Source organism: Protobothrops mucrosquamatus, unplaced genomic scaffold (genome assembly GCF_001527695.2).
Source record: "Protobothrops mucrosquamatus isolate PMUCROS unplaced genomic scaffold, P.Mucros_1.0 scaffold126, whole genome shotgun sequence".
In the NCBI taxonomy this organism is placed as follows: domain Eukaryota; kingdom Metazoa; phylum Chordata; class Lepidosauria; order Squamata; family Viperidae; genus Protobothrops; species Protobothrops mucrosquamatus.
In genome coordinates this window covers 445,580-468,658 of record NW_015386493.1, presented here as the reverse complement: position 1 = coordinate 468,658, position 23,079 = coordinate 445,580, and the positions used below count along the sequence as shown (strand labels likewise).

At 35.7% G+C, this 23,079-nt stretch overlaps 1 protein-coding gene across 1 annotated transcript in view; it reads right to left on the bottom strand.

Annotated features, from left to right (window-relative positions):
• Positions 1-6,154: 6,154 nt before the first annotated feature.
• MARCH11 (membrane associated ring-CH-type finger 11) overlaps positions 6,155-23,079 on the bottom strand; it is a 36,802-nt gene continuing 19,877 nt past the window's right edge. Inside the window, exons 3-4 of the mRNA XM_015812996.1 lie at positions 20,483-20,675; positions 6,155-6,477 (exon numbers count right to left, since the gene is read on the bottom strand). Of these exons, the coding sequence (XP_015668482.1) occupies positions 6,155-6,477; positions 20,483-20,675 (516 nt within the window). The remainder of the gene's footprint in view (positions 6,478-20,482; positions 20,676-23,079) is intronic.

The following is a 23,079-nucleotide window of genomic DNA, read 5'->3' as shown; positions in this document are numbered from 1 at the left end:
TCATTGATTTTATCCAATACGATATATAGCTCTATTGCCAATGAAGTTTCATTTTTTCTCTGTGATATTTTATATAATAAGAATAATAAACGTTAATGAGCATTTTCTATTTGAGAAGTACCACATTAGGAAATAGGAGGGGGAAAGAAGAAAAAAGAACAATGAAGAGATAAGCACCAGCACTTAAAGTATAGGGATATCATTCTCCTTTTTTTAAAGTGAAACTAAATTAACCCATATTTAGTGGATGAATTCATATGCTGCAATAAGGCATAATGTAGTTTTACAGACATAGCTGGTCGCTAAAACAAAATATTACTTAATATGTTGTCTGAAGCTAGAGAATGAAGGGAATGCTATCAATTGTAGGGTCTACTCTGCACTGTCCAAGCGTGTATTATAATAATTCATACAACACCAAGCAGAGTTATTTTGGAGTTAGGAAAGAAAATCCCTTGGACATCTGATGCCCAAACACAGCCCAGGCTTGGCTTTAGAACAGTGGTTCTCAACCTTTTTAATGCCGCGACCCCCAACCGGTCGTAAGTCGAGGACTAAACCGGTCGTAAGTCGAGGACTAAACCGGTCGTAAGTCAAGGACTGCCCAACCGGTCGTAAGTCGAGGACTTTCCCTGCCCGGGAGCACCGCGCATGCGTGGTTCCGCCCCCTGCGCCGGCCGAGGCGTAGCTGGCAAGCGGCAGAGATGGAGCAGGCTGACCACCAGCTGGCCCAGCTCAAGGGAGGTAAGGCACCCGCCGGAAAAGGGGAAAAAATTGGCGGACAGCCTTGATTGGCGACCCCCGTGAAATGGTCGATCGACCCCAAATGGGGTCGCGACCCATAGGTTGAGAACCGCTGCTTTAGAAAGAGGAGGAAGGACATAATGGTAGTAAAGGATTTTCAACCACACTGATGATATGCACTGCGGATTGTGAATATTTTGCATTGTTTCTTATTAATTTCAGCAAGAAATCTATTATTAAACATAGATCTGTCAGGATATTGTTGTTTAAAAATAATGAGACTTAGAATATCTGCGCTACAATCCAAATGACCTCCAGCAAAAAGATAAAAAAAAACAGCAACCTGTTCAGAGTCCAGTCTATTTGAGTCCATTCATTACTAGTTTGAAACTTCATTTAATAATTACTAGTTATTGACTGCAGCTGTAGCTATTCCAATGTGTGAAAGGGTTCATTCACATGTTTAAGGTAATTATTTATGCAGTGGACCACAGAGTAAATTTAGTTTAGCTTAATATGAAATAATCCATCTTGTTTCTTTCCATCCACCCACTTCTAAGCACTAATGCACAGTGAGTTATTTAAAAGGGCACTGATACTCTGGATAAAATCCACTGAAGAGCACACCAACTTTCACCTTCCTTAAGGCAAAGTAATTTAATATACTAGATATGAAAGATGGATTAAAGATACAAGAAAAAATTAGCATTTCTCCTTCTATGAGCTGTGAACAAGAATATTGAAGTTCTGGGTATGATTTGCCAAATTTTAGCAATACTAATTAAAGAATAAACCAATATAAAATCACAGCCCATGAAATTATGCACCATTAAATTTATCAAGCATTAAATTGACATAGCATAGGTTGTGCCCTATTTGCCCACAAGTTCTACAGAAATATTTAGCAGAGTGATAAGACACAGAAAATAACAATTTAATAATTCTGTAAACAAAGGAATTTTCAGCATATGTAACTTTGAATGCCAGAGAGACATACCAAATGCTCTCTTCTACAGAGATGTTAAAAGTACAAATGTCCTGTCTTATTTTTCTAAATTGACCCAGTCTTTTGAGACAGTTGTATTTGTGGCCTTACAATGAACAATTCTTAATGCAAGACTTTTCAGAAACCTTTGGGAAAGACAATAGTTCTTTATCCCCCCCCCCCCCAAAAAAAAACCAGTTTTAGATTTAAAAGCATAAAATGGCAAAGAAATGGAGAAAGTTGAACTATGAATTACCTTTTGGAATTAGTTACACTATAATTGTTTCATGCTTTGTACAAAAGACTTACCAAAGCAACACTTTTTTGAACTGATAAAATTAGACGGCCAAATAAAATCAAACAACATTTTTCCTATGCTAATTAAACAAATAAGGTCTTGGGGGAAAAGAACTTTCTCCAAGGTTTGGTGCAGCTGCAGCAGCTGGGGCTTTGGATTTGAATAGATGACTTGGAGAAGCTCATCTTTCTATCTTTGAAGCTTCCAAGCTTTATACATTTTTCTACTTCAAGATTTTGGCTAGTCGGTCTCTTTTCGGTTAACACACAAGATTTCCAAAAAAGATAATATAAAATGCAGTATACATTACTTCCATCACACATTTATTAGACTAGAGAGGGATGATTCCAGTTTTCTAGGAATGAGTGAATAAGTTAATGATGATGACATCTATGCACAGATCTTTCTAAGCATTGTGGTTGCATCGAAATTTATTCAAGAACATGACCCGCTAATTTCAAGGATAACTTGTGCTGTCATATATCTTGTATATGTATAGTGTTTACTTCAAACTTAGATATCTCTATTTACTGACCTGTAAAGACTTTATCAGTGCAGCAACAGAAAATTGGAGCCACATTTTTACAATATTATTTGAAGACTTCAAGAAAAGAAGCTAGGTCAAAATGCCTGGGAAGACTTGAATTAAGAAAAACTAACAAAAATAAACACTGATTTATAACTCTATCCTTGTTCTATTGTTTTACATGAAAATATTATTTAAATTCAGTCTGCATTTTTGAAGCGTATGGTCCTTTAACTTGCATTCCCTGGACTGTTTGTTTTCTTTTCTTCCTCAACTTTATATTATTCTCAACTGACAAAAAATATTAAAAAGCAGAGATATGGGAATTTTAGTTTGAAAGTACATATCTTAGTCCAATACACAATATACTTAAGACATCTCCTAAAATTTATATTTTATTTATATAATTTGTATTCCCCTTTTCATTGTTAAATGTTATCTCAAAGCAGATTGCACACAAATATGTTTTATTTAAAAATGCATTTTTTTAATTTTTTCTTTATTTAAACTGGTGGTTGATTAAAAAAAATAGGACTTGTAACCCACATGAACCCATCCTATGAAACTGTCAGAGTAGAAATAGACTCATCTAAATATCATATCCCTCTAATAGAGGAAGATCAGTTTAGAACAAAAGGAAGTATGCAAAAATTGATATTTTCTACCTAGTTTGTGGATTTCTCCATCTATACAGAACATTGGAAGTATTTAAATTTATAAATTATTTTTTTTTAAAAAAACTTGATTTGGACCTTGTGTCTCAAGGTATATTTTCAAGTGCTGAAGTGTCACTTGAAGGGAAAAAAAGAAATAGAAATGTTGAGGAAATATAGTAAATGTTCTAAAACAGGCATGTCAAACTCGTGACGTCACACGACGTATCGGAGCTTTTTCACCATTGCCAGCAATGGGGTGGGCGCGGCTCCGGTATGATGAAACCGGCCTGTGGGCCGGCAGTTTGACACCCCTGTTCTAAAAGAATAGGAATTAAGATTGGGCAATAAAGGTAGTGAGATTTTTAAAGACAAGTATATTTATGCTATATACAAATGTTTCAGAAGTAAAAAATAACTTTTGTTTTATTGCCCACTTTCTAGAGACACATTTGGAGCAATAAAATATTCATGATTGGGGCTTTCCTATCTTTATTTTTTTAATTATGTATAGTGCAGCGAAGGGAGGGCCTCTTCTCTTGAAAATCCCTTTCCAAAAATGAACTCAGGACAAGAATTCTTGCAAATCATGCAGTAGACATAATAAGGGAAGAGTAGTTGCTCCCTTTAAAACAGTCTGGTATACACAACTTAGTACTTTTCAGATACAGTATTTTGAGAATGCAATGGCCCAGATTCCTAGACAATTTGCTGTTAGTTTATTTCCTAATGATTCTGCAGGACAAACAAGCTTACAAAAAAGTCTTTTACATTTAAGTGAGAACACATATTTATATATATTGCTATTACAGAACACTTACTGTAATGCCCTTGTTTGTTGCATTTGTTGTTTAAATCATAAATATATATTGTACCCCATCTTGACAGTTTTTGTAACCAAAAAATTAAGTTTGAGTTGAGTTTAACTAGAAAGTATATTATAAATCTAAATAAGTAGATACATCACATTGAAAGTAGGATTTTCAACAGAAGGTTTACTAAGTGTAAGACTTAGGGCTGCATTATAAATATTGCACCTACTTGCCAGGATATATAGTGTGTTAATCAGTGAAGTTTGCAGCCAAGTAGGACTGCAAAGAAATATAACACTCATAAAAGATTGCAAATATCTCTTTCAGCTCAAGCCCATGCATTTTTACGTAGATATTTCATCATATTCCACAGGACNCACAGGACTAATACTAATGTTAAAAAATGTGTAGAATTAACAGTTTAAATATCTTAAGGCTAAAGTTCTAGTTATTTTGGAAGTCCTTGAATGTTAAATGAATGAGCATTCTTCATAGTTAAGTTCATAACTTTTAAAAAGAATGAAGAATGAACTATTAATGTCAGCCCAGTCTGCGAGAGACCAAAGTGGACAACTACAAATTAGCACAATTACTATGGTGGCTTTCCAGGATATAATTCAGATATATTTTCAGTCAACTTTGCAATTGGTAAGAAATGACACCAAAAATTAGACTGATTTTAAAAACTTGGGTTTTTAAAACTTTTTTTTTTTAAATTTCTAAATAGTTCCAACTCCGTATTGTTTTAAGCATCAAAAAGTATAATAAAACAATATGACATAAATATAAAATTCTAATCTAAATCAAGATTAGTTCTTTCTTATCACAAAGCGATTTTGCTGAAATCCTGGCCAGTGTGCTTAGATGTTTTTGGTTGTGTGTGTGAAAAAGTTGTAAAAAGGCTATCTCTCTAGTATAATCTCAAAATAGGGTATTATATAATCTGATCCTGCTGCATCCAATTTTTGTAGGATTAAGAAGGCTAAATTGTTTTTCCTTCATTGTCATAGTATGCTATGATGAAGATGATCAGGTAAATCTATTTAATACAAATTATCTGTCCACATCTTTGTGCTGTTTTAATACTTATAAGAATTTTATCAATCTCTTAGATAAGGTTACTCAAGTATCATGAAACTTTGGATGAATACAAATGAATATTATCTTTTTCTTGCAAAGATATCTGGATATCAAGCAGTTACTTTTTCTTTTTTGTCTTTAAACAACTGAAAATGAATTGAAATGTTAAACGCAGAAGAAAGGATACAAAGGATTAAAAAAATGGGAATACACTAAAGTACATTTCTTTCAGTATAACTGAATTTAATTTAGCTAATTTGAAAATAAAATCAAATAGAATTGTCATGAAAGTAAGAAACAAACCATCTTGCTAAATGCTTACAGTCAGAAATCCTGAAAACAATTGTGGAACTTTTTTTGTGCCTGTTTATTTGCTTACTTTTGTTTATTTGTTTATGTTTATTTCCCTTTTTTCTCATAAAAGAAATCTAAAATTGTTTCATAGAACCTATATCATTAAATATGGATAACAATATCTTGGAATCCAGGTGACATGTGTATATCTGTGAATCATAGTTCACAGATAATTTATTTTCAATAATGCAATATTTTTTCACCTCAGTTTACAGCACAACACCACTATCCAATCCTAAAATAACTGTATTTGTCCAAAGACCAAAATGAAACATACGCTTATTTCCAAACTGAAATTATGTAGATGAGTTTCTATTGTTACTTCAAGCCATGTCATTAATTTAATTTATTATGACTGGAAAAATTATAGATGACTTAGAACTTTGAAAATACATTTAAATCTATCAAAAATAGTTGTAGTTTAAAATATTTGTCTTCACATTATTAAAGCTACTGTTAAATTATATTTTTATAAATGCCAAGTACAAATAGATAAAAAGTAATAAATCATGGTATAAAAAGAAAGAAATACTTTCTTGGGAAAATGTATTTGCAATTCAACTGATCATATAAAAGCATAAACTAAAAAAGTTTATATATTTCTATGTGCTATGGTTTCACCATTCATTGCATTACATTCCAGAATATTTCACAAGTTCTGGGCACAATGTCCTTGTGTGTGAAGCATAATGATCATAACTTTTACACTGAAGTCACTCTCATAACAACCTCCCCAGAACTGTTGTCATCTGATGAATCCTCCGGAGGTCTCATTCGACTGAAGAGTTGTAATAAAACATAGCCACATTGAAATCTTGGTGAGGTTAACTGTGTTGAATGAACTAAATTTCTGTTTCTCAATGCATTCAGTGGTAGCCACAAAGTCCTAGCTGTGGAAGATTCTCCTCGAGTGCTCTCTTCTATGTCTGTTGCTTTGTCATAATTTTGTACATCCCAAAGCAAATTGACAGCCCTCCAACGCTTAAATACTCTGCAAACTGATGCTCCTTCATGTACAATAAGTCCTAAAATTAAAAGAAACAAATTATTGAAGCCCTTAGTTCTGTACCTCAAATGTACTTTTTGTTAACAAATACAATTAAAATTGAAATGTTGGCTTGAATCAAAGCACAAATACTTGAATTCTGGATAACTGATTCCCACATACCCACTGTATTAAACATTTATATCCAGATATATCTTTTTGGATAGCTTACAGTGTGTATTATTAATAAACAGAAGAAAGATAATGCTTTTATTTAAATATTTAGAAGTTAGCATAAACTGGGGGCCATTACTAATTTTAATAAGTACCATTTATGATAGATGATAGATAGATAGATAGATGAGAGAGAGAAAGAAAGAGAGACAGAGATGGGAGAGAGAGGAAGAGATGATAGAGAGGGAGAGATATTCCCATGCCTTTGATTCAAGAGACATAACCAGGAAATCCAGAGCAAAAAAAGTAGCATCAAACAACTATAGGAAGCAAACAAACAGTAGGCAGTAGAATGGTCAATGTTCAGGAAGTTTTGTTATGTATACAAGGTTCAGAAAGCTAGGGAACAAGAGACATCACAAGTTCAGCAGATACAGAATTACTTGCATTGTCCAAGAAAGGGTCATCTTCAAAAAAACAAAGGAGTCAAAATACAGCTGTCCAATATTGTTTCAATGTTTAAAAGGAACTAGGACCAAAAGCTCCTAGTCTCCAGCCAAACAATGAATTTTAGTCACTGAATTACTTTAAAAAACAGCCTACGTCAGAATAAGATATTAATTCCAAGACATTTTTCCCCACAATATGGTATTTCTATTTTTCAATTCTCTGCTACTCAAATAAGAGATGGAAGCATTCTTACAGATTTTGTGCTTCTGTCCTTCCTTCAGAGTCTGAGTCTAACATAAGCAGAGTCAGAGGTTGTTGAAAGTGACTCCACCAAGGCCTAAGAGATAGAATTAACTTCCTCAGATTATACTTACTAGAATCTTAATCTTCACCTGGTTCTGCTTCTCTTCAGAGGAGGCCTGCTGGGGGTCCATCATTTGCCTTCCCAATATATACCTTCTCCAGTTGTATAAAAACTGATTTATTTTAGTTTAGAGGAAAATGGTTTGTCAAGCTGAGAGAATGCATATCTAAAGCACTCCAAAAGAGAAACCTTCTAATCACTTCCCAGATACTGCACACATCAATAATAGAAATGAAAATTAAAAATCTGTACTACTTCATAATCTTCTTGTCCTTTAATCAGCATTGTTAGAGGATGAAAGAGGCTGACATGACCAGGCTGGGAAGGAATATCAAGAACAGATGTGTAGTTATATGAATGTAGCTGGTATGCTGTAAGATTAATTTGAGTAGTTATCTTGAAGCCTGCTATGAAGTGTGGGCTTAGTCTGAGCATAAAACAGTAGATGATTCATGGAAAGTCAGACTTGTTACCAGCTATGAAAAAAGTTCCATTTTGTTTCTTCTGGTCTGTAGAGACATTGCAGTCTTGTTTAGGCCATTCTTATTCTATCCAGTGTATCTAATCCACTGTAATAACTGAGGAAGGAATAATTCTATTGGGGAAAAACACAAGTGAAATTCTGGAGTGTTGCTGTGTGGAAGCTTACTGTTACAAGGGCAATTCGGAAATAAACCTGTTTGGTTATTAATGACAGACACTCGCAGATACAGAACTTTTATTATACACATTAGAAAACTACAACATTACATTACTTTTTGACATAATAGCCCATTCAAATTGAGGCACTTGTCATAATGTCTTACAAGGTTTGAAATTCCTTCTGCAAAGAAATCTCCCGCCTGGGATGAAGCCAACCTGTAACAGCATCATGAAGCACATTGTCATCGAAGCGGTGTGACACAAGCCAATGTTTCATGTGCCTGAAGAGGTGGTAGTTGCTCAGTGCCAAATCTGGGCTATGGGAGGGGATGATCAAAGACATCCCAATGGAATTGCTTCAAATGTTTTTGGGTGCATCTAGCAGTGTGCGGGCAAGCATTATCGTGAACCAACACCACACTGTAAATTAGCATGCCCCGATGCTTGTTATGGATGGATCGTCTGAGTTTTTGTAACGTTTCATAATATATTTCTGAATTGATGGTCAAACCACCCTCCATGAACTTCACTAGCAGTACTCCTTTGGCATCACAGAATACTGTTGCTATAACCTTTCTGGCAGACAATGTTTGCCGAGCTTTTTTGAGTTTTTTTGATGAGTGCGTATGACACCACAACATTGATTGCTGTTTGTTTTCAGGGTTCATGTATGACACCCAGGTCTCATCACTGGTCACAATTCTGTTAATAACACGTGAGAAAGTCCAAAGCAGAACCCATTTGGTGTGTTTTGTGCTCCTCAGAAAGGATTTTGGTACCCAATGAGCACAGAACTTTCAGTATCCCAAATTTTCTGTCATTACCTTGTACAAAACAGTCCAAGAAATTTGGGGAAAGTGTAAAGAAAGTGCAGATATCGTGAACGGATGGACTTCACGGACCTTTTTGTCAATTTCCTGCATGAGCTCATTGCTGACTACAGATGGACGGCCACTTCTTGCCTCATCGTGCACGTCAGTTTGTCCATCTTTAAACATGCGACACCATTGACATACACCTTCACTCATCACGTTTGGTCTGCAAACATTACACAGTTTGCGATGAATCGCAGCTGCCGAAAGTTTTTTCACATACAGGAATCATATTACTGCATGCTCTTCACATTTGGCAGGATTTTCTATGGCAGGGTTCATTTTCAAATGATCTAGTGGACGAGTCAACTGCAACACAATCTTCTCCTTCCACTCTTCACTGCCTACTGAACGGGCATCGCTATCCCCACCTATTTCTTGCACATGCTCAAATGGAGGTTTATTTCCAGATTGCCCTCATATATGGCAACAGGTTTACTGATAACTAATGTAAACACATATATTGCTCCAAAGTGGCATTGACATTCTGCCTATCTAGCTACAGTTATACAAAGTAGACAGCTTCAGTACTCTAAACATTATCTTGACTATGTTGTGCCTGAAACTTCCAAGAAATTAAGAGCCTCTGTTTATGGTTATGTATTCTGGGAGACCGTATAGGCACAAAGATACAAAGTAATAATTTTGCAATTTCATAACTGCAAAATTCAAATAACTACTAGCTGCCAGAAAGGAAATACAAAAAAACCCCTCCTCTCTTTGTTGCCATCAAACTGTCATTCAGATTTTTTGCAATTCACATTTTACACCCTTACTTCATGAGCTGTGGGCTAGGATCAGAAACTGACCACATTAAACTATGAACAAAATTATATTTTGACTTATACTTGAAAATAAAGTCCAAAACAATTGACTCTCTGTACTTGAGGACAGAAACATAAGAAATCATGTACGCTAACCAGATAAGCAGTTCACTCACCTACGTTTAAGAGAGATTGTAATGCATTGATAATTTCTGCTCTAATTTGATGCCACCAAAGGTCACTGGAGGTATAAAGTCTTGTAGAATCCAAAATGTCCAATAATAGATGATCATGATGTAATTTAATTTGATTTTATAATTCCATGGGTTATATTTATTTGGATTTTATCAATAAGCAATTTTGTATAGAGTACAACGTGAACTGGAAACTGACCTGGCTTAACACATTCTCATACTATGACTTGTTAATGATTCTTGTTACTGATAAATGTACATTTTCTCAAACACAAGTGAAGGTTCCAGAAAATAATAGAAATTCTCCAAGTGCAAAATGATGGTTTCCAGGACCTTTTTATAGGCTGAACTACTGAACTTGAGTTTGTATGACAAAATATATGGTTTCTGATCCTGGACCTATAGTACACAAGAGGTGAGGAAATTAAACCATGAAAAGAGACCAACAAGCCTGGCATTAGCTGAGCTTTTTAAAAGTGTGAAGATATTCAAGATTATATTATTTTGTATACTTGATGAAGTTTATTCAAATCATTTCACATTAAAAAAAAGCATTCTCAATAGCCAGCAACTCTGGATCTCATACTGTATAGTTGAATTTTGTAAGAGTTTCTGTGCAAAATCTCTTCTGGGCCAGAGATTTATAAGAAAAGCAATTCTACAATATCATCCTTACTACAAAGGAAATCTGATGACTGCATAATGGTGAATTCAGTCAGAAGTGAATAAATTCTTGAAATTTTAGAAGATATGCTTAGTAGCCAACTCTCAAAAATAGTTTGGACCAAAGCAATTGCTATCTGGGTGAAGGAGTATAAATTGTCAGTAATAATTTACAAAGCTTAAGTGCCTTTGTACTATCCTGGTATTCTGACAGAGAGGAATTATTTAGAGGAATCCATTACTTGCTGAAGAAATAGAAGAAATATTTACAAATCTGAATAGGAAATTCCAGAAGATACAATTCATAAAATGTTGGAAGATGACCAAAATGTTGCACAGTTCAGTAGGTATCACTATGTTCGGGCGGGGGCTGGAGTAATCACTGTGTCTAGTATGTACCAGACAGTATGCATCTTAAAGCCATGATTTAGTATGGATAACTGCTCCTTGTAAATGCAACAGCAGAACCCATATAGTTGCATATGCCATTTTTCTATTTCTCCTATAATCATTGCATAATTTTTTCTCAATAAGTATTTTCTTTGAAAATAAATCCAGAAAAACTCTAGTTGTTCTGATGTAACTGAGCCTGTGGAAATATAGCATCAGGAAACAAAAACTCTATGTCAAATTAGGTATAAAGAGTTAGGGAGATAACCTTGAGGGAACTCTAAAACAGCTGTGGAGAGTGTTGAAGTATGATAAATTTTGTACTCTTGGAGGTGGTTTTATGATATAAATATCTCACTGGTTTAAAAAAAAGGGAGACTTCTCAAAAAAAACATTCTTTGGTAAAGCAATTTGGTTCTTATGGGCTTATTCTATTCTATTCTATTCCATTCATTACCAGCAGGTCCAGGATTAATTATGTCTGAAGACTAATCAAATATATACAGTGTTACAGACAGGTTGAGATGCTGTGCCATTTTGTTGTGTGGATGCGGATCTACTTTTTGCACTCAAGATTTAGAGTCTTCCATTTTCTGGTCTTTCCATTGCTACTTGCTTCTTGGATGCAAAGTAACCATCTTGGCCAAAAGATAAACAATTTCCTCAAAAAGACAGGGTCTAGCTCCTTCCAATTGCATTGATTCCTTGACCGCCTGATTTGGCTAGGAATCTACTAAAGAATCAGGTATTACCATATTCTCTGCCAATGAAAAATTACTCAGATGTGAGTCACACCAACTTCCCAAACATTCATCAGTCTGTAGATGCAACTGCTTAGACTTTAAAGCATTAGAGCACACATCAACTACAGGTAATCAACTAACTTTCCTGGCATTCATCCACGAATATAGCCTCATTCCAAGAACTATCATAGTAATAGCAATAGCATTTGGACTTATATACCACTCCAGGGTGCTTTACAACACTCTCTGAGTGGTTTAGAGTCAGCTTATTGCCCCCAACAATCTGGGTTCTCATTTTACTGACCTCAGAAGGATGGAAGGCTGAATCAACCTTGAGCTCTGTCAGGATCAAACTCCTGGCTATAGTCACACTTAGTCTGCAATACTGCATTCTAACCACTGCACCACCACGGCTCCTAGTATACCACAGTAGTCATGAGCTACCAATCAGAGTTTACTGGTGTATATAGCAACAAATCTCTGCCCTACAACTATTATGCACAGGTGTATAATATAGCTTTTCACATTTTCAAGAATCCTTACAATTTATTTACATTAGCTTTGCAAAGATTTTTATATAAGGTGTGACAGACTTGGAGGATGGACTCATCTGTATCTCTCTCTTGTAATATGTTATCCAGTAACAATAAAGACTGCTGGATTCTCTTTGTGAACTGTCTTGCTGTCAATTTTGTATAGAAAGTATGCTGGTCAAAGGTTACTGGAAATATTTCAGCATTCCCATCAGATTTTCCAGACAGAATTATTCAGAATTTGGATTTTGGATGCTTAGGTGATGAAAATAGTTAAGCCACAAGCTGGTTCAACTAGCTCTTCATAGCACTGGTGACCATGAGAAAGAGACACTCAGATCCTTTATCCTGCTAAACTCCTCTATCTGTGCTTTAGTGTCTGAAAAAAAACTGCTTTCTTTTAGTGCAACTATATCGGAATGGTAAATTAAAGCAGCAGAAGATGGCAACTAAGAGTTAGACTTTTTGTGTTTCTTCACTGCCATCTAGTGATCTTTCTTTATTTTTCCAAGTCAGTAGTTGTATTCACTCTGTCATAACAGTGCTAGAGGCATAACTAGAATCCTGAGTGAAAAACCAGTAAATGTTTACAGCAAAGATAGTAAAGGACTTCTTAGTTAAGATATGATCCAGAGTTTAAGGAATATTGTTTTGTTTGAAAAACAGAGCATTGGGCAATAATTGTACCACTATTCTGGCAAATAGCTTCATATAAATGACTTAGATGAGGGAATAGAAGGGGAACTCATCAAATTTGCAGATGACATTAAGCTGGCAGGAATAGCCAACACCCCAGAAGACAAGCTTAGGATCCAAAAAGATCTTGACAGACTTGAACAATGGTCCCTATCCAACAACATGAAATTTAATGTGGAGAAAAGCAAGGTTTTACACTTAAGCAGGAAAAAACAAAAGTATAAGTACAGATTAAGCAAAACCTAGCTCAAAAACAGTAACTGTGAGAGGGACCTTGAAGTCATAGTGGATGATCACTTAAATATGATCACTTAAATATGAGCCAGCAGTCTGCGGCAGCAGCCAAAAAAGCTAATACAATCTTTGGTTGTATAAACGGAGGCTTAGAATCAAAATCATGTGAAGTATTAGTACCACTTTATAAAGCCTAGTAAGATGGCACCTGGAATACTGTATCCAGTTTTAGTTACCACATTACAAAAAAGATGTTGAGACTTTGGGAAAAGTGCAGAGAAGAGCAACTAAGATGATTAAAGGCCTGGAGACTAAAACGTATGAAGAACAGTTGCAAGATTTGGGTTTGGTTAGTCTAGAGAAAAGAAGAACTAGGGGTGACATGATAGCAGTATTTCAGTATTTGAGAGGTTGCCACAAAGAGGAGGGGGTCAACTTATTTACCAAAGCACCTGTAGGCAGGACAAGAAACAATGGATAGAAACTAATCAAGGAGAGAAGCAACCTGGAATTAGGGAGAAACTTCCTAACAGTGAGGGCAATTAACCAGTGGAAGAGCTTGCATTCAGAAGTTGTGGATGCTTCATCACTGGAGGTTTGTGTTTTTTTTTTAAAAAAAACCAAGTTTTATTGATTTTTTTATTTTTACAACAAGGTGCTTGAGAAACAACGTGGTGATGGGGTAATCAATCATCCAAAAACAAAATCATACATATATAACTCAGATTAAATCATTAGAAACTCCCTCTCTATTTCTCTCAAATAATATAATATATTCAAATTAATGTATTTTTCAATAAAATTCAATCTATCAGAACAATCATCAATAAGATTTCATCTGTATAAATCCAAATCCTGTTTTTAAGCTTTACTATTTACAATTACCATATTCCAATTTGGCTTTTAGATAAACGTATTATTAACACTTCAGGTGTCCCTCCTTTCCCTTTTTCCTTAACATAATCCTTATCTCTAAAATATACATATTATTTCAACCATAACATTCTTATATTTTCTACAAGTATTCTGTTTTTTAATCTAGTAACTCATTTATTAATACCATTTCTTCTTTTATCAGAAATCCCTCTTATTCTCCTTCCATTACAAAATAGCTAACCTTCCTAAGAATAAGAATATTACTCCAAAAATATATTTCTACTCTATTTTAAATCTGTAATCTATCAATCAATCTATATCTATAAAAACTCTTTTAACCCACTCAATAAAGTTTAAATCTGATCCAAATAATTGTTATATCCACAAGCATATTAATACAGAAAAAACATCTTCTTACTAAGTTCAAATATTTAATTAATCTTTATTCAATCAAGATCTCTAAAGCCTTATTTACCCGTCAAGTAAAGTTTTAAATCACATTTTTAAATCTAACTCTGGCTTTCTTTCTGTGCCAGTCCGGTTTCCATAATACAGCTTCTATATCGTCGAGTCTCAATATTTGAGTGAGGGTACTTATCAATACTTCAATCTGGGCCAAGTTCTCTTTCCCTTCTCCCAATATCATCTGTATAGTGTAGACAGTTTGTTTCCATGTTATAGTCACAAGTTGATTATCCACGATGTCACTATTCTCAGTAATTCGTATCTGAGAGTCAGTTCCTGCTACTTTTAACACTGCAAGTGTCTCAGTTAGAGTCGTTCTTTGATCTTCAAGATTCTCCATAAATTGTAGATTAACATCCATTTGCTCAGTGACTTGTTCCTCTGTCTCTTTAAGTTGTGTATATTGTTGCATACAGGCCTCTCTAGAGCTAGTTCCTTGGCCTGTAGATTGATCCATTAGGATTTGAGATTCAATTTGTGGTTCAGAGATGTCATCTTTAATGTTTCTCCAGGATTTCATATATACTGTTGCTTCCAAAATTGCTTCTAATATAAGTTCATAATCAAGCTGTGGATGAAATTCCTCCATTTCAGTGATGAGATAGTCTTTTACTTTTTTAGAGGAGGCTATATTTACTAAAAGTCAACACATACAGTCAACACTTATCCACCTCCACAATTACTAGTAAGCAACTTCACCACCCAGCTGTTTCAAATCCTTTATCTTTTCACTTTTATCATCATTTGAAAGTCAAACCCAACTTCAAAAAACAAAGAGGAAATGTAATTGCAGTAATAGTTTTCACCACAAGATGCCCTCAATAAGCTGTGAAATCTCTTTTCCGGCTTCCAATAAAGTTTTTTTTCCAAACAATAAAGATTTATTCCTTTAAAAAAATAAATCCAAGAAATAGGAAAGCAATATTCTCCAGCTTAGAAAATAGATATAATAATAAAGTTCTATGATAGGGCTTTTTCCAGGGCCCCAAAGTGACCAAAAATAAAAATAGTCAATAAAAAGTTAACTTTTTTTTTCTTTTGTTAAAGCTCTTTTTCCCAGATAGACAAAGGCAGCTCTCTCAAAGCAGGGAAATAGTTCCAGAAGGCTTTTAACAGGAGAGTAGTTAGGGCAAAGAGAGAGAGGGAAAGGTCTCACCCGGATCATCCACAGTGGTTTCTTAATGCTTAGGTGTTCTTTTGACTTTCGGCTGGTGCAGCTAAATGATCGGCCATGTTAATAATAATAATAATAATAATAAAAAGTTGGAAGGGACCTTGTAGGTCATCGAGTCCAACCCCCTGCCCAGGCAGGAACCCTACACCATTTCAGACAAACGGCTGTCCAGTCTCTTCTTAAAAACTTCCAGTGTTGGAGCATTCACCACTTCTGGAGGCAGGTTGTTCCATTGGTTAATTGTTCTAACTGTCAGGAAGTTTCTCCTNTCCAGTCCCCTAATCATCTTTGTTGCTCTTCTCTGTACTCTTTCTAGAGTCTCAGCATCTTTTTTACATCGTGGTGACCAAAACTGGATGCAGTATTCCAAGTGTGGCCTTACTAAGGCATTGTAAAGTGGTATTAATACTTCACGTGATCTTGATTCTATCCCTCTGTTAATGCAGCCCAGCACTGTGTTGGCTTTTTGGGCAGCTGCAGCACACTGCTGGCTCATATCTAAGTGATTGTCCTCAGACCGCGGAAGCAACTACCACCTCCCCCCACGATCGACAAGAGTCCTCCTCATCGGTAGTCGCCCCTCCAGGGCGACTTTTCAACCCAATTAGGGTCTACTGGAGGAGGGAAAGCAGCCAGCGAAGAGAGGAGTCTCTTTACACGACTGTACATGCCACAACCCGGAACCGGAAGTCATCACTGGAGGTTTTTAAGAACAGACAGGACAGCCACTTGTCTGAAATGGTTTAGGTCTCCTGCTTGAGCAGGAGGGTGGATTAGAAGCCCTCCAATGTTCCTTCCAGCTCTATTCTGATTAACATCAAGTTATCTGGATGATCAAAGTAAAAATGAATTTCAAGAAATAACAGTTTCAGTTATACTTTTAGAAACATCATGTCAGTACCTTATGAGCCCTTTAACCCAGAAACTCCCACTCTTTGCTCAAATATAGTCAATACTGTTTCAGTTGAATTGAGATTATAGAGAGATTATAGAATTATAGCACAACCTATTCAGAGCAACATCTTATTTCTGCCTAGACAAAGTACTCTTCCCAGAAATCTGGTACTTCATTTTTCTGCTCCCAACTTTAAGGAGGTATTGATTTCTTAGACATTGTGGCTCTATCCTTTCTTTTGAAACTTAGTCCAAGGTTGCAAAGCTGGCAGCAGTAGAAAATGATTTTAAGCTTAAGTCATACCTGGGCTTTCAGAATCCAGACCACAAATTTATACCATTGCATACATAGTTTTTTATCTCTTTGCTGTAATATAGCTGTCAACTAGATTTTTTTTAAAAAATCCCAATATGGGAGTCCTAAGACTACAAGCTAGACCATAATTCTTTAGGAGTGTTCTCATTAGATACTTTTTCCTAAGCAAGTTAAAATTCTACATAAAGAGACAATCATCATTTATTAAAATAAAATAAAATAAATAGGAACATCAGCATCAATGGAAATAAAGGCACATTTGATGTCAATGGGTTCAAATAATATTTAAACTATTTTTATTATATATCAGCAAGTAAAAAATTGTTATGGGAAGGAATTTCCATTATTAGAAGCACTTAGATAATCACTAGTATCTCACATGGTGAGGAAACAAAGCATTACTTCACTTCATTGGCTGAATTCATCCTTACAGAAACCTTTAAAGTACATGTGGGAGAACAACTAGAAGAGCCCTTAGCTGCAAAAGATGCAGCTTACAAAACTGTGGGAATGTCTAGCAGCTTTTCTCTCTAATCAAATAACTGGTAGGGAACTTATTATTATTTTCCCTTTGCTATTAGCAATAGAAAATTGCTTTTCTCTTTCCCATCAGACATTGATCCTGTTGATCAATTGCCCTGGGAAAGTAGATGCATCATTTTCTGCTGCTAATGCTAGAGAAAACAGCTTTCCTGAGGAGAACTGCTTGTGGATAGGGATAAGGCATATAGTCTCCACAGACTCACTCAGAATTACTGCAAGGAAAAGGAATTATGCTTCCATTCTCCTTCTCAATACTAGGATCTTTTGAGTTGGAAAGAAGAATACCATCTCATGGGCAGGCAGGGTGTTGAGAGAGGGATATACATGTAGTACATGAAAATGGGGACATATCAATATTAACCATCTATTCAAATGCAAAATGAGAACTGGGGCTGAAGTCATACTAGAAATCAATAGACATTGTACAATATTAGCTGGTACATTTCCCCCCCCCCCCCCGGGCATAGTTAGTTTTCTCACAACCACATTATGAAAGTCTCAGTTTTTATAGATACTTTAAAGCAGGGGTGTCAAACTCAATTTCACTGAGGGCCACATCAGCATTGTGGTTGCCCTTGGGGGGGCAGGTGGGTGTGGCCAGAGTGGGTGCAGCCTACCGGGTGGATGTGGATGGAGTGGGTGTGGCCTACTGGGTGGGTATGGCCAGTTCTACATTATTCGCATCAAGGGTGCCTGTGGGGGCCTGGGCAGCAGTGGGACAGATCTGAGGGTCTCTGGAAGAAGGGGGTGGGACCGGGGCAAGTGCCCAGGCAAGTGCCAAGATGGCCACCACAAATTGTATATTGGCTCCCGGCTGGCCTGGGCCAGGGCCAAGGCAGCGGGGGCCGTTCCCTCACTGTTTTCAGGATGGCTTCATGGATCACATGAAACCACTTCACGGGCTGCATCCGGCCCCCGGGCCTTGTGTTTGACATGTCTGCTTTAAAGGCATGATGATGTAGAAAATTAGTAATTAATCTGGATGTGATTGAGTCATGTGTGATTGTAGCTCGATCTAATGTTTCGTGCAAAGGCAGTAGCAAACATGCAAACAATTCTCCAGTTCACTACCAGGGTACCCAGAAATTGTTTATTCTTTTTCCAAGTTGCAAACCTGATCAAGATCCCTGGTCAAAGATCCATCTACTGTTTGCAACAACTTGTTTCTCATTTAAAATTCTTGTCAAGATCAATCTTATTCAAAGCAAATTAAATACAAAATAATATAATAACTATTCTATCCACTATTTTGTTCTATTTTGTTCTATATTGATTCTAGACATTCATCTAGGACATCATAACCTGTTTAAAATCTAATGGAAAAGTCTATGTCGAAAGTCACTTATTAGAAAAAATAAATATCCATTTATGTATTCACCAATAACTTCAAAAAGTTATTAAATAATACGATAGACAAAATGGAATCTGTGGGATTCCATGGCCTTTAGCTGTTTCTAAGCATACCCTTCAGCAAATTAACCACAAGGAAGAATTGTATAAGTGTTTCTTGAAAAATCAATTGTATTGAAAATGATTAAGTAGTTCTCAAAAACCAATAGCAATGAAATAGTTATCTATGCAAAATATAGCTTAGTATTCAGATTATCCATCAGAAATATGTGAAGGTTGTCCATTGGTCCAAAGACATTTGAGTACCTTGCCAAGGGTGTCCTATAGCTCAATGAAATATATACAGTTAAAAATCATTAAATTTGGTGGGATTTTTGCCAATATTTGTATACAAATACTATATACGTATGTATTCAACTATTCTAAGAATTATAGTATTTTTAATAATATAATAGGTGTTCTTTGTCAAAAGAATGGATAAAGTAGTAATGTAGAGACCTAACTATAAAGGTGAAGTCAAATTTTGGTCCAGTCTTTCTTCTTTTATGGTTTTAGGCACTTTCCTATTTGAAATTATATATATAAATTATATATATATATATTATAAAACAAAGCGACCACCAAGATAAATCTATAAAACATATAGAGTTTAATCTACCAAGCTTTCGTCAAGTGCACTTGACATCATCAGGGTTAAAAAGGCAAATGCTAGGAAAGATTTATATAAATCTTTCCCAGCATTTGCCTTTTTAACCCTGATGATGTCAAGTGCACTTGACGAAAGCTTGGTAGATTAAACTCTATATGTTTTATAGATTTATCTTGGTGGTCGCTTTGTTTTATAATGAATATTCCCAAGAGTCGTATTTTTGTTTTTATTTCTGAATATATATATATATATGGTGTTTGTATGTAGGTCTTTGGATATTCGGGTTTTCTCCCGCGTAAAATTGGAAGTGTCTTGGCGACGTTTCGACAAAGTCACATTCGTCATCTTCAGGCTGGTGTCTTCAGCTTCATGCTTCGTGCTTAATATATTGTTAATTCACACTGTAAATAATATTACTGTTTTTTAGTGATTTTTAAAAGAGTTTTTTATCCCTCCTTTATTTATATAAATAAACCAAGGCAGTAAATATACCAAATATTCCTTTTTGCTCCTATTTTCCCCACAACATTCCTGTGAGGTGAGCTGGACTAAGAGAGAATGACTGGCCCTAAGTCACCCAGCTAATTTTCATGCCTAATGGAGGACTAGAATTTACTAGCTCCTGGTTTTTAGCCTGGTGACTTAACCACTAGACCAAACCTGGCTCTTTTGAAATTTTCAAAATTTTCTACCAAATTTCAGAGATTCAATTTTGGGTGCTTCTAGAGGTATGTAACCCATGATCCACTGATTGATTGTCCCTTGATATTCTTAAAGGCTGCTGCAATTTAATTTAAATTGAGAGTATTATGGATTTCTCTATGGGTATTGTGGATGAGAGTAATTATCAGGCAACTTTTTAATATTATTTTATATCTGAATTATTGCATCTTTAAAATTGAAATTCTTGTTATATCTAAAAGTCACAATACTCCCCCACAAACATTTTATTTTTTCTAGAAACTACCATGTATGTAAATCAGATGTACAAAAACATACACTCAAATGATAACATGCCATATTTAACAAAATGAATGACTGTATTATTTTTTAACTTACCTATGCATACTAGATCCATAAAACCATACATTCCATAGCAGATTTGAAAAAGGAGGTCTTTTCTTTGCCATACTGCATAGGGACTGAAGGCCGACCACAGAAGCCAAGTTACACTTGCTACTAAGAATAGTGATCCCAAAATTACAGCAATCATCTGCACCTTCTCAACCAGAGTTACAGTAATGCTCTGCCACTAAAAGGAAGGAAAACAATATGGATAAAATATTTATCAAAAAACTCTAGGTCTGTTTAAACTCATCATGCCAATAGTCACAAAGTTCTACTGCATTTGTTCATAGCATTTTTCATATTCATTTTGGAGAAAGAAATTCCATTCATTTCATTGAATCGTCTTAAATTGAATAACTTTAACAGTCTAGAAATGCCACAAATCTCTGTTCAGACATTATTTTTCAATGTTTAATAAAAACATAGTTTTTGTCAAAACTGGGTGCAACACAATGAAGAATGCTAATAAAGTTTGTCATGTTTCCTCTTTCTTTGCCATGATAATTGTACACATTAGAAATCCAATTTTAAAGATACATGCAGAAAATGCTTTCACTGTACATGCAACAGGAAACAAAGAAGAAATTCATTAGAATGATGCAGTGCTTAAGAATAAAGCTCTAAAATTTATGGGCACATTTATTACAATACCCTGCAACCCCCATTTCAGTGTCTCAATTTATATGAATATGCTTTTTGAGACGTTTTCAGGAAATATAACCCTAGCACAAAGAGAGTGAAGCCTGAATAATTAAATATATATTGTTTATAGTTACACATTAGTCTTATAAGCATGCTTGTATATACAAATTCATTGTGATTAAATACTGTATAAAGTGCCATTCAAATAAAATGTGGAGAATTTTTATTCATAACAATTGTAAATAATTTGCATATTATACATACAGACATATTATCTCTGCATGTATAATCTTACCACAAAGGGACAAAACAAAGTTTTCCCCATTCTTCAAAGCAGAACTGTCTCTTATATGACAGTTATTCTTTTATTCAACCATATATAGTAGTTTAACACAAATCTATACCCCATCATTTGACTCAAATAGACAACTAACATTTCTTTTAAAAAAGTAAAACATAAATCAAATTATCAAAATTAACTGTTATAGATCTTCTGAAAGAGATATAGAATGGTTCAAGAATGGATGGTAGCTCGATTTCTTATAGCCTCATCTGTCATAGCTATCTGACATAGATTGTATATACTCTATATTTCCACTCTTGGTGACCCAGGTGATGCTGTGGCCGCCCTTTCATGGTGCTTGAAGGCTGTGGGGGCCTGGATGAGGGACAACAGGCTTTGACTGAACCCTGGTAAGACTGAATGGCTTTGAGTATTCAGGGATCTAGGATCCGGGACTTTGTCATCCTTGACTCTGGATGGGGTGGCACTGCCCCAGAAAGACCTGGTCCGTAACTTGGAGGTTCTCCTGGAGTCGCAATTCCAGTTTGAGGAACAGGTGGCAGTCATGGTTGGGAGAGCTTTTGCACAACTTCCTGTTATGCGCCAGGATTCCCTGTGCTCAGTCATTCAATCCCTAGTCATCTCATGACTGGACTATTGTAATGCACTCTACACGGGGTTGCCCTTGAAGAGCATTTGGAAGCTACAGGTGGTGCAAAGTGTGGCAGCGTGATAGTTTCAGGCCCACCAAAGATGGGCCCTGTAGCATCACTGCTAGCTGCACTGGTTATCGGTCTGCTTCTGGGTGCAATTTAAGGTGCTGGTGATCATCTTTAAAGCCCTTCATGGCATCAGTCCAGATTACTTGAGGGACCATCTCACCCTGCTGGGATTGGCTTATACCATTCATGCCAGCAGAGGAGGCATGTTGCGGGTCCCGTCAGCCCAAGTATTCTGGCTGATTAGGTCCAGGAGGAGGGCCTTCTCTGCTGTTGCTTCTGTTCTCTGGAACATCTTGCCCCCCGATGTGAGGTTGGCTCCAACCCTCCTATTTTTTCATAAGGGTCTAAAGATGTGGCTATGCCAGTTGGCTTGGGGCCCCAGAGGGGGATCAGGGCAATGGAGGTGTTTAATTGAGTAATAACAGATCCCACCTTCCCCCACTCCTCCCCCGCCCTCTCCATGTGTCTGTGGCTGTAAGGTGTGATTTTAACATTTTATGTTTTAACTAAAATATAATTATAAGCCACCCAGAGTTACCCTATGGTATAATGGACAACAAACAAACAAATAAACAAACAAATAAATAAATAAATAAATAAATAAATAAACTTAATAAATAGAGAAAAATTGCTCATCACACTGTTCAAAGACCCAGCCAAAAAGGAAGAAAACAAATTAATTTTAAATGCAAGCATTTAGCTCCAGAAGAAATCTAGGTATTTGTTGTGTTTTGCTGGTTATCAGTATCTTTCCTATTGAACTGAATAGTTCAGAGTTTACATCCAGCATATGAATGTCAAATGGAAGAGCATAGGTGCATGAAGCAGTAAGAATTTGAATTTCTAGAAATTGTTAGCAGAATTGTGCAAAATAGCATCATGGATGAAATAACATTGCCAACAGTTCATATTCTAACTCTTGGTAAAGACACAAACATTAC